General features: G+C 41.8%; 1 protein-coding gene across 1 annotated transcript in view; it reads left to right on the top strand.

The window, feature by feature from the left end:
- Nucleotides 1–4,248: 4,248 nt before the first annotated feature.
- The window catches only part of PSMD11 (proteasome 26S subunit, non-ATPase 11), a 32,583-nt gene continuing 19,229 nt past the window's right edge, over nt 4,249–17,602 (top strand). Inside the window, exons 1-5 of the mRNA XM_063459333.1 lie at nt 4,249–4,393; nt 5,633–5,734; nt 8,824–8,948; nt 15,062–15,133; nt 16,119–16,176. Coding sequence (XP_063315403.1) covers nt 4,303–4,393; nt 5,633–5,734; nt 8,824–8,948; nt 15,062–15,133; nt 16,119–16,176 — 448 coding nt within the window. The 5' untranslated portion in view covers nt 4,249–4,302. The remainder of the gene's footprint in view (nt 4,394–5,632; nt 5,735–8,823; nt 8,949–15,061; nt 15,134–16,118; nt 16,177–17,602) is intronic.

Genomic DNA, 17,602 nt, shown 5'->3' with positions numbered 1-17,602 from the left:
CCGAGGTCAAGGAAGCCAGAAAATACTCAATACCGATAAGACAAGCCAAGTCAGGGAAACCAGAGATCAGAATAACCAGGGAAACGCCAAGGATCAGGATACCAGGAAATCAGAAACACGAAACTAGCACTTTCAGGAAACCAGGAAACTGAAACCACGACATGGCAAAGTACTAGGGTGAATTAGGGGTTTAAATACCCCTCTCTAAGCTATGATTGGTCAGAGGGCGACCTCTGACCCCAGAACGTACGTGTGCGTTGACGTCGTGACGTCACGCACACGTTAGTATAATTCTCGGGGGCGGGGCTATCCATAGACGCGACCACGTGGTCGGCGCCATATTGGATTCGGGCGTGATGCCCGGAAGAACTACACGCGCGGTTCCCGGCTCGCCGACGAGCAGGTAAGCTCGTGTAGTCGGAGCGGTCGTGCCGGTCGGGCACGACCGTGAGGCTCGGCGGGCCGGTGACCGCAACACAAATAGCATGTTAAGGTGTCAGCAATATACTTTATTTCTTTAAAGTTAATATGCAGTTTACACTTTATATGTATAGTGAAAAAAATATAAAAGTCAATGTGGAAACTGGCTAAAAAAAAAAAGCAGAGTGTCAAATACAACATGGAGAACGTTCAATCACCTGTACAGAAAGGCTGTATGGCATTAGGAAGGCAGTATCTTTATAATATAATAGTCTCTCTCTATCTGGACCGTCCAGGATTATTAATCACTAGAAGATGAAGGTTACTTCATGTCTGCAGCATGTGTTCCGAAGCAGTCATATGGAAGTTTTCTATAGAAGAAGGTAATCTCTTCTGTTTCAGCAGGTCTAGGTTAATGGTGGTGGGTTTTTCTCTGGCACTGGAACCATCAGTAAAGGAGTGTAAAATTGAGAGGATCTCCTTGTTTTTCCCACAAATCTAAGAAAACTCAGAACAGAAGATTGAGGATAGTGGTTAATAACTTAATGAAACTGCAAACACTAAAACTAACTTGAAAAAAATAACATTCACAGTGTAAGCAGTGTATAGGAGATACGGTCACAGTGTGAGCAGTGTATAGGCGATACGGTCACAGTGTAAGCAGTGTATAGGAGATACGGTCACAGTGTGAGCAGTGTATAGGAGATACGGTCACAGTATGAGCAGTGTTTAGATCGTACAGTCACAGTGTAAGCAGTGTATAGGCGATACGGTCACAGTATGAGCAGTGTTTAGATCGTACAGTCACAGTGTAAGCAGTGTATAGGCGATACGGTCACAGTATGAGCAGTGTTTAGATCGTACAGTCACAGTGTAAGCAGTGTATATGCGATACGGTCACAGTATGAGCAGTGTTTAGATCGTACAGTCACAGTGTAAGCAGTGTATAGGCGATACGGTCACAGTATGAGCAGTGTTTAGGAGATACGGTCACAGTATGAGCAGTGTTTAGGAGATACGGTCACAGTATGAGCAGTGTTTAGGAGATACGGTCACAGTGTGAGCAGTGTATAGGCGATACGGTCACAGTATGAGCAGTGTTTAGGAGATACGGTCACAGTGTGAGCAGTGTTTAGATGGTACGGTCAGTGTAAGCAGTATATAGGTGATACGGTCACAGTATAAGGCAATGTTCATGTGATACGGTCACAGTATAAGGCAATGTTTATGTGATACGGTCACAGTATAAGGCAATGTTTATGTGATACGGTCACAGTATACGCAGTGTTTAGTAGATACGGTCACAGTGTGAGCAGTGTTTAGGTGATACGGTCACAGTATAAGCAATGTTTAGGTGATACAGGCGTTTAATTCTCCATAGTCACGGTATTTATGGTTACCTCATAAGTATTACAGTGACTCACATTGGTTGAATTGGCACATGAATACACATGTGAGCAGTAACGCCATGTCAAGGCTTCAACCCTTGTAACTGACCATTCACACACACCATACTTTTCATTCATACGCATTCGGTATTCCAGATGTTTTGGACTACACCTCCCATAATGGTTCGCCAGTATTATGGGAGATGTAATTCACAGCATCTGGACTGCCCAAGGTTACCTACCTCTGAACTATGCCGTGATCACAGTACACAGTGTTGAAGTTGCTGTGCAAACAGGAGCATTGTTTATAAATTCAATACTCCACCCTGGAGACAAGCATCAAACATGGGCTTCTTCATTCCTCTTCATGTACTTCGTGTCCCATAGGAGAATGCTTGTCAGAGCTGTGACACACACAAAAAGAAAAAAAACTACAAATACATACATACAGCAGACAAACACAAAGGTTGTGGGAGACACACCGGATTAAATATAAGAATTGGGAGTACCATACATACAGAATGGACAAAGAGACGGAGATTACTGAATTCGGTGACCGACGGATTTGGTTGCAGATGTGGGGCAGTCCCTCTCGCTGGGGTGCAGTTTCTCATCCTTCTCTGGCGAGTGACTAGATGGCTGCGGTTTCATAGCAAAAAGCATGCCATGGCATATGATGTCTAGGAAATAAATATTTTTCTGTGAAACTAGGGTTGTACACATCTAAAGCACAGCCCCCAAATATAATACATTGCCCCCTTACATGTAACGAACAGCCCCTCCATCTAACACACTTCCCCCCACATCTAACACATAGGCCACCCCAATATACTTCACAGACCCCCCAATATACTGTGCAGCCCCCCCATTATACTGCGCAGACCCCCCATTATACAGCGCAGACCCCCATTATACTGCGCAGCCCCCCATTATACTGCGCAGACCCCCCCATTATACAGCGCAGACCCCCCATTATACAGCGCAGACCCCCCATTATACAGCGCAGACCCCCCCATTATACAGCGCAGACCCCCCATTATACAGCGCAGACCCCCCATTATACTGCGCAGACCCCCCCATTATACAGCGCAGCCCCCCCATTATATTGCGCAGACCCCCATTATATTGCGCAGCCCCCCCATTATACAGCGCAGCCCCCCATTATACAGCGCAGACCCCCCATTATACAGCGCAGACCCCCCATTATACAGCGCAGCCCCCCCATTATACAGCGCAGCCCCCCATTATACTGCGCAGACCCCCCCATTATACAACGCAGACCCCCCCATATACTTCACAAAAACCCCCACCATACTTTACCCTCCCCTTGGATGGCTGAGAGTGTTGGGAGCAGGGAGAGGCTTTAATCCAATGATCAGAGTCCACGCATGCGCAGTATAGGGGTAGGGAGATTTTACAGAACAAATGGCCATCAAATTTCCCTACCCCTATACTGCGCATGCGCGGTCTGTGAAGCGCTCCCTTGCCACTAGTGCGCACGCGCTCTGTACCTCCGACGGGAGTACTGAGCCGCGCGTGCGCACTGGTGGCGTTAATTTCTCCTACCCCGTGAAAATCCCTACCTAGTTGGTGTGCGCTTGCGCGGTGGCGCACACCCCCGTCCCAACGTCACTTCCAGTGCGGCCGCGTCACCGGAAGTGACGAGGGTATGTCTTTTTCACGGGGTATGCTTTTTTGATAGAACACCGGTCTGTGAATCGAATAAAGATCTCTTCCTTCCTGAAGAAACCTGTGTCCATCTCTCTGTGCTTGGCTTCCGTCAGTTTCTCCGGTATCACTATAGGCGGTTTTTAATGCGCACGCCTCTCTGGCCGCGCATGCGCATTCTGCTCCACTCGGGAGCTGACGTCTGAGGGGAAGAAGAGGTCACCAGCGCCGAGGGAACCCGGCACTGGATCAAGGTGAGTGGCTTAAGGGGTTTTCACCTCTTCAGCCAAGCGGTAGGGGGGCCCTGAGGGTAGGGGGTTCCTAAGGACTATATAGTGCCAGGAAAACAAGTTTATTTTCTTGACACAGCACTATAGTGATCCTTTAATATGAACAAAGTGAATTATGGTTCAACAAACATATACCGCAAATTGTGATCAAAACGTGTACAATTGGCTCCGACGTTACGGGCTTTCATAAGAATTCAAATATAAGACAAAATGGAAGCATATTATCTTGGAGATTTTTGTTTCCCCCAGTTTTGGCTATTTTCGGCATAAATGTGAAATTCACCCTAAATCCACTGATAATTCTCACTTTTAGTTAAATACAGAATAAGCCCCGGTTTGTTCATGGTGCAAATGACTTGGCCAATAGGCCAGCTACTCCAGCACTGCCTGCTGTGGCTTTGTTATCTCTTAGGACTACATTTCCCGGGGCCCCTTGCGGCATCACCCGGAAGTCTTTTCCTTGAGAGTGCTAGCGACTTCCGTCGCGGTTTCTTCCGGTCCGGAAGAGCTGTGTCAGGGTGCAGGGATAGGGAAAGATGGCGACCGCTGCTGTGATCGAGTTCCAGAGAGCGCAAGAAATGGTGGTGACGGACAAGGCGGCGAGCATAGATATCCTGCAGTCTATAGGTGAAGGGAGCCTACATGAGACTGGCCTGTCTCGGGTGGTGGAGAAAGCTGGAGGGGGCAGCAGCCTAGAGACTCAAACAATGAAAATGTGCTGTCTGTAGGGGGATGGCAGGAGGAGGAAGGGGGGGGGCAGGAGGGTGGATTTATTGGGGGAAATCGAAGTATGATTTCTGGGTAACCCAGCTATAGATAGTGTGAATGGTGATCGGATAAAGAAACTAATCCTCCACGATTTGCTGAGTAATAATTGTGCCATACAAAGAGGGGCAGGTGTACTTCAATGTGGTGGTAGCAATGTGGTGTGTGTGTGTGTGTATTTATATATATATATATATATATATATATATTTACAATTAGAAGGACTATTGGCAAATATGTGTGTGGGTGTATATATATATATATATATATATATATATATATCCACACACAATCAGAAGGACTATAAACAAGTGTGTGTGTGTGTGTGTGTGTATATATATATATATATATATATATATATATATATATCAGAAATCCAGGATGCACACTCAGGGCTTTCAAAATAGTATAATGTGATTTATTGAAATTAAGTGAAAATACAGCAAAATTTTTTATTATTTTTTTAAAGATTGACAAATTATACTATTTAAAAAAAGCCCTGAGTGTGCATCCTGGATTTCTGATGCATATAATTTTGGACGCATGGGGATTGCACCCAGGCAGTTGGATACCAAGTACCGGTAAGGAGAGTGCCGAGCTATCATTTTGTTTTATTTATTTATATGCATTTATTTGCCTAAATAAAACACTTATTTGAATTTAAAAGCCCTTCGAGTGCACTCTTTGTGGATTATTTATATATATATATATATATATATATGTATATACATACACACACACACACTCATCAGAAGGACTATGAGGAAGTGTGTGTGTGTGTGTGTGTTTATTTTCACACAATCAGAAGGACTATAAAGCAAAATATTTGTGTGTGTGTGTATATTTTATTAGATGTGAATTTATGTTGTTCATTAATGGGATAATTTATAATCTGTGTTTTCTGTAAATCCGTTTCCAACTTGTAGCCATTGAACTGGACACAAACTTGTTGCGTGGTATGATCTTTCTTTAAACATTTCAACGTTTACCCAGTTGTTTTGATAAAAATGCCTTCATCCCGCAACAAGTTTGAGCGCAAATCAGTTATAGGTGTTTATTCAGAAGCAGCATCTTTAACGCTGCGTTTGTTTTACCTTCCAGTGAAGCGAGACATCCAGGAAAGCGATGAAGAAGCCTTGCGTGTTAAGGAGCAAAGCATTTTGGAGTTGGGAGGGCTTCTTGCCAAGACTGGACAGGCCGCAGGTGAGTGATCTGAAAATTCTTTGAAGCCATGTGTGCTAAAGGATTATCATGTTTGTTTCCATGGTGATTGTTAAACATTTTGATATTGACCCTCAGATTATTTCTGTTTGTACGTAAGGATTACCTATATGATATATAAGCAAGGTTTTTCACTGAAATGTGAATTGTTAGGAATTCAAAATTAATTTCATATCCCAGGCCAAAATTGACAAACTGGAAAAAAAAATCTCCCAAGTCAGCTAAGCTTTCATTTCAGATATTTTGGCCTTAAATTAGAAATTCACTTTGAATGGGCATCTTCGTGAATTACCCTGGTTGTGATTCGTTAGGTGCTACATAGAAATTTGCATGAACTAAAATGCTGACAGTGCACCCAATGGCAAATACTTATTTAAAGTAACCCCCACTGTAAGATGCCTGTCGTCTTGGCGGTGGTCTGGTTGGGAAATTAACCCCTTGAGGACACATGACATGTGTGACATGTCATGATTCCCTTTTATTTCAGAAGTTTGGTCCTTAAGGGGTTAAAGGGACACTATAGTCACCAAAACAAGTTTAGCTTAATGAAGCAGATTTGGTGTTTAGATCATGCCCCTGCTGTCTCACTGCTCAATTCTTTACCATTTAGAAGTTAAATCACTTTTGTTTCTGTTTATGCAGCCCAAGTCTCACCTCCCCTGGCTGTGACTCACACAGTCTGCATGGAAAAAGAAAAAGTTTAATTTTCAATCAGATGTAACACTTTTTAAAATTTTCTATTTTTTGCTCTGTACATTGAACTTTAATTACATACAGGATGCTCCTGCAGTGTCTGGCAAGAGATAAGAAATTGTAAATTAAACAGAATTTGCGATAAAGATAGTGTAAACATTAGATGACTCTTCAAGGAAGTGTTTAGGAAGCCTGTATAAGTCACATGTAGGGAGGTGTGACTAGGGCACCATAAACAAAGTGATTTAACTGCTAAATGGCAGAGAATTGAGCAGTGACACTGCAGGGGCATGGTCTTTACATCAAAACTGTTTCATAAGCTAAAGTTGTTTTGGTGCCTATAGGATCCCTTTATATATACTTAACTGATGCTCACCGTCCTCAGTGTTGACATGATACACTCCTTTAATTGTTAAGAGCCCATAATACTGATGTTTTCACTTGCCTGCACAAAAATGGAAATATGGGGTTTACTGAGGATGGCAGAGGATTCTTCTTAGATCATATTGTACATGTGTACAGTAAGATGCCTGTGCCCATCAGTGATGGTGAGCAATGACTGATGGGAACTGGCAGGATGTTGTAGTTGATGTTCCACTGATTGCCAAGATTGAATTAATGTTTCTCATTGTGTTGTATGCAAATTTCAGCGACAGTCCAACATAGTCTATATGAGTTTTTCTAAAGCGTCTGTCATTTTCCTGCAAAGTGGATGCTGGGAATGGACATGGCAGCTGCATAGCCAGACACGCTACCTCAATATAAAGCAAATGACTTCGCACGATTTCTAGCATGCAAGAGTTGTTAGAGGCAGTGCAGCTGTTCACGTTTACCAATGACATTTGTTTAGCTACAGTTTACCCCATGATGTGTAATGCTACTTTTTATATGCTGCCTTTTTATGTACTAAAGTAACATAACCATAGGGGGAGCTGTTAACACATGAAAGCTATGTGAGTATGACCTGATTAGACTATAAATTATATTAATGGATTTATAAATACTTCAGATGTGTTGGAAGTGTAAAAACTAACTCCTGTCTATGACGGAGATAGAAAATCCCTATTTTTCTCTCTGTGCTAGAACTTCTGCAGGCAAATGGATTATGGGGAAAATCTAGTTTACAATTGCATTTTTTTTTAAAGCACATGAACAAGGAATTTAAAATGGAAAAACAATTGCATTTTTTTTAAATTATTATTTTTGGTCCCTAAAGTAGTACTGCTTCAACAAGTTCTTTAATCTGTTCTGCCACCTTTTTGATCAATATTTCTTTTTCAGTTCCGGCTGAGAAATATTACCGATTATGAGTAAAATGGAATGCTCACATTGTTTTGCAACAGGCCCCAAAATGTGCTTCTCTTGTAGTGCAGACAAGTCCTAAAGGATTCTTGTTGCTTCCTGTGAAGTTTTTATTTTATCTTTCTTTATTTATATGTACGTTATCTCACATAGGGGATTGCATTATACAAGCAAGCGATTAACAGCAGGATATAAGAACGTCTAAAGTAAACACACTCTCCAGATTTAAGATACACTACTTTTATCAGTGAGTGTGTATTGAGACTAGAATTGATAGCCAGGAGATGTGACTAGGGCTTCATAAATAAAGTAGCTTAAACCTAAATATCAGACAATGAAGCAGTGAGACTGCATGGGGCAGCGCTATGCACCACAACTGCTTAAGAGGCATTAAGCTTAAGAGCTTTTGTTGCTTAGACCTACTCTGAACTTGGTAATAATTATTCACTATACTTGAAATTGTAATAAATTGACAAGAAAATATAAAGTTCTAAGCAAAAATGGACCACAGACCAAGAAAGTTATGGTGAAAAAAAAGATTGAAAACCCCTTTCCACCAGAAGTTAGTGGATAGTCAGTCAGTACATTGTTAAACACAGATCTGCACACATCAGTCTAGCAATAAGGCTTGCTTTTCCCACAGAAACCTTAAATTTGCAGTGACGTTACTACTGCAAGGGATTCTGGGTGGACATATGCAAGTTAGTTCAAGAAAAAACACCTTGTTGCCTCATTATTCCATTTAAACATGGATTCCAACTAACTTGCATTTTCCCACCCAGAATCCCTTGCAGTAGTAACATTGCAAATTGGATATTTCTGTTTAACAATGTATTGACTAAGCAACAAAATTGTAATTTCTAATTCAGATTTCTTTCCATCTTTTCTTTTTTAGCCCAAAATGTATAATCCATGTTCTGTTCACAACAATTCTAAGTTTAGCAAATGACCTTGAAAGGGACCATGCCATTTGTGTCCCAACTTGTATACCTTACAGCTTTCTGCACAATCCTTTGTCACGTTCCTCATATTCCTGTTATGAATCTAATTTTTTTTATATATATTTATTTTGTCAGAACTCGGTGGTCTCTTGAAATATGTACGCCCATTTCTTAATTCTATCAGCAAGGCAAAAGCAGCCAGGCTTGTGCGATCCCTTTTGGACTTGTTCCTAGACATGGAAGCAGCAACTGGCCAGGAGGTAAGACTAACAATAGAATACTTCACATTGCCAAGTAATTCTTCTAATGATTTAGATTGTATTTTAACTTGCTAAAAACTCAGCTTTTTGTTTAAATTACTCACATGCAATAAAACCTGTGTTTTTGTTTTGTTTTTCTTTCTAACAATTTTGACACATTTTGTCATAGACCGTAATTTGTCTTTAGCAAGGTTTAAAGGTACTGTTCCAGTAAGATAAACATTAAATGAGTTTCCTGACATGTAATAAAGCAACAAAAAACTTTAGGAAGTATTTGACCTCTTCTTGTGCCCATAACTACATGCTAGTATTAGTTTAGCAAGGTTTAGTCTACTAAAGCAGGGCTTGACAAATTTGCTTGGAATCTAGGAGCCAGCTTATATATAGTTAGCAGCCAGGTTTTTGTATACTAGCAAAACTTTATTCACAATGACAAAAATACAATTCTTAAAAGAACACTGTAGTCATCAGAACCACTACAGTCTATAGCCTATCCCCGTTCAGAGAAAAGGCAGTGTTTACATTGCTGCCTAGAAACAACTCTAGTGACAGTCACTTAGACGGCCATGCGAGGTGATTCCTAGTCCAGTGCTGCACAGTGTCCAGCACCTACGTTCAGTGTCTCCACACACTGCATGGAGGCACTGAAGTTCCCCGTAGAGATGCATTTATTCAGTGCATCTCCTTGAGGAGATGCTGATTGGCGCAGCGCGGTGATTTACTGTGCATGTGCAGTAGCCTCACAATGCTTTCTTATGGGAAAGCATTGGCTTGGCTGAGGTCATCAAGATTGATTATCTCAGCCATGGAGGCACGGCCTGCCACAGCTAGACTGGCACAGCGGGGGGGGAGGAAGGTGAGTAAAACTCCATTCCCATGCGTTCAGAAACCTAAACAGACCCACTCACTGACCGACATCACACATTTTCTCATAAACTCACAAATTATTTTTTACTTTTAGTTTTTTAATTGAAGTTCACCCAGCCTTTGGTAGAGCTGGAGTGGATCCTTTCTCTGTGGTCCAATGTGGCTGTTATAATCTGCAAGCTCGTCCTCCTTTTCTCCCTCACTCACTGGTTAGTGAGGCCAGGCCCGGGGTGACATCATATTCGGCTCCCCACAGCACAGTGCATAAGGGAGAAGAGCACAAAGTTTACAGCTCCCTCTCGACCTCCATTCATCCCGAGCCAGCCACCTCCGCTGAATGGGCTGACAAACACTCGGGTCTCAGGACAGAATTCTTTGGCGCCATGGCGACCTGACACTTGGGATTTGTTGAGCTCTGTACTAATGTTTTTCTGTGCATAGGAGAAATTCAAAATTAATAGTAATGTTATTAATCCTGTTTTCGTACAGATGTAAAGTGAATGAAATTGTATTCATAAAAATAGACTTGTGCATAGAGTAGAATACACTAAATTAAAAGCAATCTTGGAATGTTACATGAATATCTCCTATAAAACAGAACTGAGACAGACTAATAGAAGAGGAGTGTCGTTACCAGTTGTCCTCACTTAACTTCACTTAACCCCTTTATTTAGGAACACGATTTCATTCTTTATCCTTCATCTGTGGCTTCCTTTGGTTTTTTTCTCTCATTTAGGGGGTAACCTCAACCTATATCTCTGAATCTTACAGCCACAAGGAATCCAACTCTCACCTTCTCTCTCATTCTTTTAACATTACTTTAAAATTCAGCTTTTAAAAAATACACAATTAAATTAACACTGTAGTGTCAGAAACACAAACATGTATTACTGACATTATAGTGTTAAAACCATCGTCTGGCCCCAATCATTGCCTCCCTAAATATAGTAAAATCTTACTTGTATCCAAGTCTGCAGCTGCGGCCTCTGCCCCTGGTCTGCCTGCTTCTCTGAACCAATCACAATGCTTTGCCATAAAAGTGCTTAAATTGCTAGATCTCATCTTACGGGCATGGCCCTCTCTACCTTTTGTATTTGTCTGTCTATATTGTATGTTCTCCGCTAATTGTACAGCGCTGTGGAATCTGTTGGAGCTTTATAAATACCAGTTATAAAAAATAAAAAAATGATTGTCTGAGACTGTCAAGGAGGCAGATCAGGGGCACTTGCCAAACACGGCCCTGGCCAATCAGCATCTCCTCATAGAGATCAATGCATCTCTAAGAGGAAAGTTCTGTGTCTCCATGCAGAGGGTGGAGACACTGAATGCCAGTCACACTATGCAGCACTGCCCCAGGAAGCACCTCTAGCAGCCATCTGAGGAATGGCCAGTGGAGTTATCCTTGGGCTGTAATGCAAACACTGTATTTCCTCTGAAAAAAAGTGTTTACTGCAAAAAGCCTCAAGGCAATGATTATATTTACCAGAACAAATACAATAAGCTGTAGTTATTCTGGTGACTATAGTGTCCCTTTAACCAACATAAAACCCACCCTAATACTAAAGGGACACTATAGTCACCCAGACCACTTCAGCTCAATGAAGTGGTTTGGGTGTCAGGTCCCTCTAGGGTTAACCCTGCATGATGTAAACATTGCAGTTTCTGAGAAACTTCTATGTTTACATCTGGGGTTAAGCCAGCCTCTAGTGGCTGTCTTCCGGACAGCCACTAGAGGCGCATCGGCAATGATTGAGGCATATTAGGCCTTAATCACGCAGAGCGTCCATAGAAAAGCATTGCAAAATGCTTTTGTACGGACTCTTTGAATGCACGTGCAGCAGTGCCGCGCATGCGCATTCGGCGCCGGTGACGTCAGACAAGGATGCTGACGTCGGCGGGGGAGGAGAGGTACGGGAGCCCGGCGGGGGGAAAAGGGTGAGTAGCTGAAGGGGTCGGGGCACCCTCAGGGTACTATAGTGTCCCTTAACCCTTCCTAAATCTTAATTTGTGAGACTTGCCTTGCTAAACTTTACTGCATTCACCTCCAAATTGTAAAATTGCTAGGGGATCCATCACAAATTAAAGGATCACTATAGGGTCAGGGAGACAAACATGTATTCCTGACCCTATAGTGCTAAACCCACCATATAGGTGGCTTGCCCCAACCTTAACCTACCTATAAAAGTTTAAAACTCCCCTTATTTTCAGCACCGCGCGGGTCCGCCGGTGCTGCCTCTGTATTCTTTGTGACATCATCAAAATGGCCAATTTTTAGCCAATTGGATTGGCTAAAATCGGCATGGGGCGGGTCCAAATGCCGTTTTGGCCAATCAAGACCTCCTCATAGAGATGCATCTCTGAGGAAAATTCATCACCTCCATGCAAAATGTGGGGAAGCTGAACGCAGGACTATTATTCTCACCAGAACAACTACATTAAGTTTCTAAGAGTCATTATATGCTGCATTAAGCACTGCTTGGTTATTGATGCCTCGTGAGTAAAAGATATTACATTGCAAATATTTTAAAAGGGATCAGATTGTTCATGGATGCAAACCGGTTAATATGGACCTAGTTAGTTACCTCCTAAATGGTTCATTTGAATGAACTGGGGAAACTTGAATACCATATCTACCGTTTGAGACAAGTAGAGTTGAAGGCACGGCTCAACAAATCCAGTTTTCTATAGAAATTCAAGAATTGGACTTTGCCCAAAATGTGTTTTCACGTAAATTTGAGAGATCAAAAGATTTCTCTAAACTCACTCCCTTATCACAAACTTGCCTGTTTAATTATTCACCCATTCCCGTCCCTTGCTGAGTTCAGTGGAGATGGAGAGGAGAAAGAGTTGCTACACTGTCTTGTGGTGTTAGGGGGGAGCAAGCATTCTCTGCACAATATAATAGTAGAGGCAGTAGACAATCTCCCTAATGACAATCTACTTGTCAATGTGAACATTGACATGGCTATTCACAAAACTCTGGGAAAAACTGAGACAAAACTGAATTGGAAAAATAGTCACAACATTTGGCCTCAGTTATTTCCTCAGTTTTGTGAAAATTCTAAATTTAGTGAAGAACTTTCCCACCCCATAGGCTCTCCCTCTGTCCCTCCTGTAGTCTGCTTGTAATGTGTGTGTGTGTGTGATCCGTTATGGCTGTGTGTTGTGTGCGATGTTTGCAACGGCTATGTGCATTATGGTGTGTTTGCCGGCTTTGTGTAGTGTGTGTGATGTTTGCCGTCTGGGTGTAATTTCTGTCACGTTTGCCGAATGTGTGCAACATTTGCCGGCTATGTGTAGTATGTTGTATGGGATGTATGCTGGCTTTGTTTATTATGTAGGCTGTGTTTGATGTTTGGCTTTATGTACTGTATGCGTGATATTTGCTGGCTGTGTGTAATGTGTGTGGTGTGCGCGGGCTGTTTCTTATCTAGTGTGTGATTGCTGGCTGTGGGTAATGTGTCTGTGTGACGTTTGATAGCTGTGGGTAATGTGTGTGTGTGTGTGTGTGGCCTTTGCTGGCTGTGGGTAATGTGCGCTGGCTTTGTGTTGTGTGTGAGAGATGTTTGCCTGCTGTTTTTGTGCAATGTGGCGGACGTTTGCCAGCTGTGTGCAACATGTGTGACATTTGCCGGCTGTGTGTAATGTGCGTGGTGTGATTTTTGCTGTCCGTCTGTAATGTGTGTGACATACTCCCTGTGATGTACTCTGCCTTTATGTAATGGACTGTAGTGATATAAAGTGTAGGCACTCTGTGATCCATTGGGAGTTAAAGGAACACTATAGGGTCAGGAACACAAACCTGTATTCCTGAGTCTATAGTGTTAAAACCACCATTTAGTTGGCTTGCTCCCCATCAGTCCCTTTAAATGGAATTAAAACTCACCTTATTTCCAGCGCCGCCCCCGATCCGCCTTCTGAATGACATCCTCAGAATTGACGATTTTTAGCCAATCCAATGATTTTCCATAAGGAGAGCATTGGATTGGCTAAAATCAGCAAGGAGGCGGGATAGGGGCATTTTGGCTACTCAGCACTTTTCTATGAGGAAAATTCAGCGCCCCCTGTGCAGCACTGCCCTAGGAAGCCTCTCCAGTGGCCATCTGAGGAGTGACCACTTGGAGGTGTCCCTTGGGGCAATGTAAACTCTGGCATTTTCAATGCAAAGTGTTTGCATGAAAATGCCAGAAGGCAATGATTATACTCACCAGAACAACTACATTAAGCTGTAGTTGTTGTGGTGACTATAGTGTCCCTCTAAAGCACCTGGTCGTAATTAGTGGGAGTGCATTTGGTGTGCACCTCAAGCTGGTGCAGACCACTATAATGGCTTTTTCACTGTACCAGTGTTCTGTTAGTGCTAGGAGTCATAGCTGCTGTACGCTGACCCATCAGTGGGAGCAGGAGCGATTACTGTGGTCTGCACCTGCTGGAGGTACAGTCCACATACTCTAGGAGCCGCCCTGTCGCTTGCCTCTGCTCTAGTGCTAAAAGATTAATAAAAACACCTGTATGTTTTGGGCAATATGAATGCCGTTTATACAGGAACAGTGATTGGGGGGAAAGAGTGAGGGAATACTGCCTCTGTTACTACATCCCACTAGATTCCTGGAACAAAACAGCTGACCTCCCACTACTTTCCTCCTTTACCCCTAGTAAAGGTGATCATTAGAGGGCAAAAAATAAAACACCCGTAGGTACGTGTGCCAGTCTTACAATCTAGAATGAATGTATGTGTATGACTCGAGTTATGGAAGTAGGAGCAAACATGTTTGTTAGTGTTTTTTGGGACAAAAACATATCCTGTAGACCAGAACTGGACACTTCTGACTGATGGAACCTCTTAATGCTCTTGGAGGGGGGCTATCTGCTGCTTCATCACTAAAGTTATTTATTTTGAAGTTTTAACTCTATAATATGTTAAAACTGTTCTAAAATACTCTTTTATTTTACAACCCATCACAGTATCGGCAATTTTTTTAATCGGACCTTCACGGTTAATGTCAAAATTCTGCTCACCATGGCACTTCAAATGTTTATGAATTATATATGCCGAGTTTGAGAGCCCAGACACCTTGGCCTATTCCATGTCATATAGGGTGATAATTTGTTAACGACACCTAAGAATAACTGCGGGTTACTAGAAGTGATCTTTCTATATGGTACATATCTTTAAGAGTTGCATTTTCTTTAGATTGTACTTAAAACATTCCAGATTGTGTGAAACATGCAGCTCTCTCTTTTAGGTGGAGCTGTGCTTAGAATGTATTGAATGGGCCAAGGCGGAGAAGCGGACCTTCCTGCGCCAGGCACTAGAGGTAAAGTATATGTTAAATATCCGTTTCAATCTTTTTGTCACAAGACGCCTTTTTACATACATGTTTATCAGAAGCTGTTTGCTAGATTATAACTTTCCATGCTGACTGTGATTCTTTGCACACCATAAAGTCTGTGCAGATTGCGATAGGCTGCAAATTGTAGTACATAGACAAGGAATCTACACATTTTAGACAAAAGTTGGAGAAATGGAAAAATTAACCAACTCCACTATAGCTAATTTTATTCAGCTCTAATAAGATAACTTTTAACTTTAGAGTATATTTGCTAAATAGCAGTCTGTGGTAAACTGAAAGCAGCCAAGATAACAATATCTGAGAGCTTTTCCAAAGCAGCGATTTTTGGCCCTAATTTTAGCAATATTGTTTTCGTTTACCACGGTGTTGTAGTCTCATTTTAGGGAAAAACTACAGGCGTTCAAAGAGCTGTGTGTGGCTATGTCTCTTGTGCTGGAGGAAATACATTGTTTCACCCACACATGGTATTTTAGAAGTAAGATTTGTTTTCGTGAAAGAACCAAAATGTGTTTAGCACACAGATCTGGGTGCACAGTGGATAAGAACACTCAGAGCACTTGTGCACAAAATGTGCAGATCTCAGTGTTGATGGTCCTATTCACCTGGAGCATACAATATATATTGATTTGACAGGTGAAAACTGCTAGAGTTGCAAGTACCTCCCAGATTCCAGCCTCATTGATAGAACAGATTAACCCTAACTTTTAATCAGTATCAATTTCAACTAACCTAGACTGCATTAATCAGCTGTGAGTGGATAGCTAGCCCACCCCAGCTCTCTGAGCTAGTCAATTCTGTTCACATTGGGCAAAATTGACTTTGTATTCTTAATGAGGCAGGGAAGACGTATAGTGTTGTTTATTGTACAGTTTGTTTTGTTCCTAAATGCAACTGATGTTTGTATTGTTTCTCGGTTATTCACATTTACACCCTTCCTATTGTGTTCCAGGCTCGGCTTGTATCCCTTTACTTTGATACTAAACGTTACCAGGAGGCATTGCAGTTAGGTGAGTGAGCCTGCAGGTGGCAGTCTCATACCTTTAAATGTCTGTCCGATGTGGTACTTCTGAAAGCTAATATTTCCATAGAGATTTGCTTCCTTAGTCACCACTGCTGACTCATTTAGTAAACCGCAAAATGGTGTACCTTACAAAGTGTTAGGCTATATGATTGATGTGTTTTAAATTCCTTACTAATGAAATGCAACTTAAATTCAAAGCTCTGGAGGAACTTTAGATCACTCCCCCCGCTTTCATGTAGTACACTGGGTAATGCCATTCTGACAGTCAGGGAGGGGGGAGTAGTGAATGGACTGTACGATTTCACTATTGGTATTCCAGGCAGTAAAAAAAGATTGCTGTAGTAGTTTTAAATGCCTTTATTTTAGAAATATAACTATTTACTGCACATGATCATTTTGCTCAAATGCAGAAATGTGTTGTACATTTTGTTGCCAGTTATAGTAAACTGCACTGCTAGTAATGCCCTCAGGGTCATTATTTATTTATATTTTTATCTATTTTTGTCACATCTACTGTATGCAATAAAAATGTAATTTTTTCTTTTATACTAACATTTCATACCCTGAATGATAGATTACAAGATAACGGACACTGTATAAAGTTTAAAACTGTTCTTTTCCCAGATATTTATTCTGAATGACGATAAAATAAGTGGGGGGAAAAAAATTGAAAATGTACATAATTTTAATTGCTGTGATGTTTATATGCTAGCTAATAATTATGTTAATATTTTTTTTTAAGAAAAAGTGCTTACAATGAGTGACACTTTTGGATTTTTTTTTTTTTTTTTTTTTTTTTTTAAAGGAACACTATAGGGTCAGGAACAAACATGTAATCCTCATCCTATAGTGTTAACCCACCATTTAGGTGGCTTGCACTCCCCCTCCCCCTTAGCCCGCCTTAAAAGTTAATAAAAACCAACCTTATTTCCAGCCATGCGCGGGTCCGCCGGCGCTGGCCCTGCCCCCTTGGTGACATCACCAGAATTGTCGATTTTGCCATAGGGAAAGCATTGGATTAGCTAAAATCGGCAAGGGGGCAAGGCCAAATGCCGTTTTGGCCAATCAGCACCTTCTTATAGAGATGCATTGCGTAGCGTAGAGACTCTAAACAGCAGTGCTGCTTAATGTGCAGCACAGAGCCAGGAAGCACCTCCAGTGGCCATCTGAGGAGTAGCCACTTGGAGGTGTACCCAGGGGCAATGTAAATACTGTCTTTTCTCTGAAAAGGCAGTGTTTGCATGAAAATGCCTGAAGGCAGTGATTATACTCACCAGAACAACTACATTAAGCTGTAGTTGTTCTGGTGACTATAGTGTCCTTTTAATTCACGTCTGGGATGTGGTAAATACAAGGGATTTTGTTAGCAAAAAAAAAGCTTATTATGACATGATACTGCATTTTCTTACGTT

Source organism: Pelobates fuscus, chromosome 6 (genome assembly GCF_036172605.1).
Source record: "Pelobates fuscus isolate aPelFus1 chromosome 6, aPelFus1.pri, whole genome shotgun sequence".
NCBI classification, from domain to species: domain Eukaryota; kingdom Metazoa; phylum Chordata; class Amphibia; order Anura; family Pelobatidae; genus Pelobates; species Pelobates fuscus.
The sequence above is the reverse complement of the archived record's forward strand: the minus strand, read 5'-3'. Positions and strand labels throughout refer to the sequence as shown.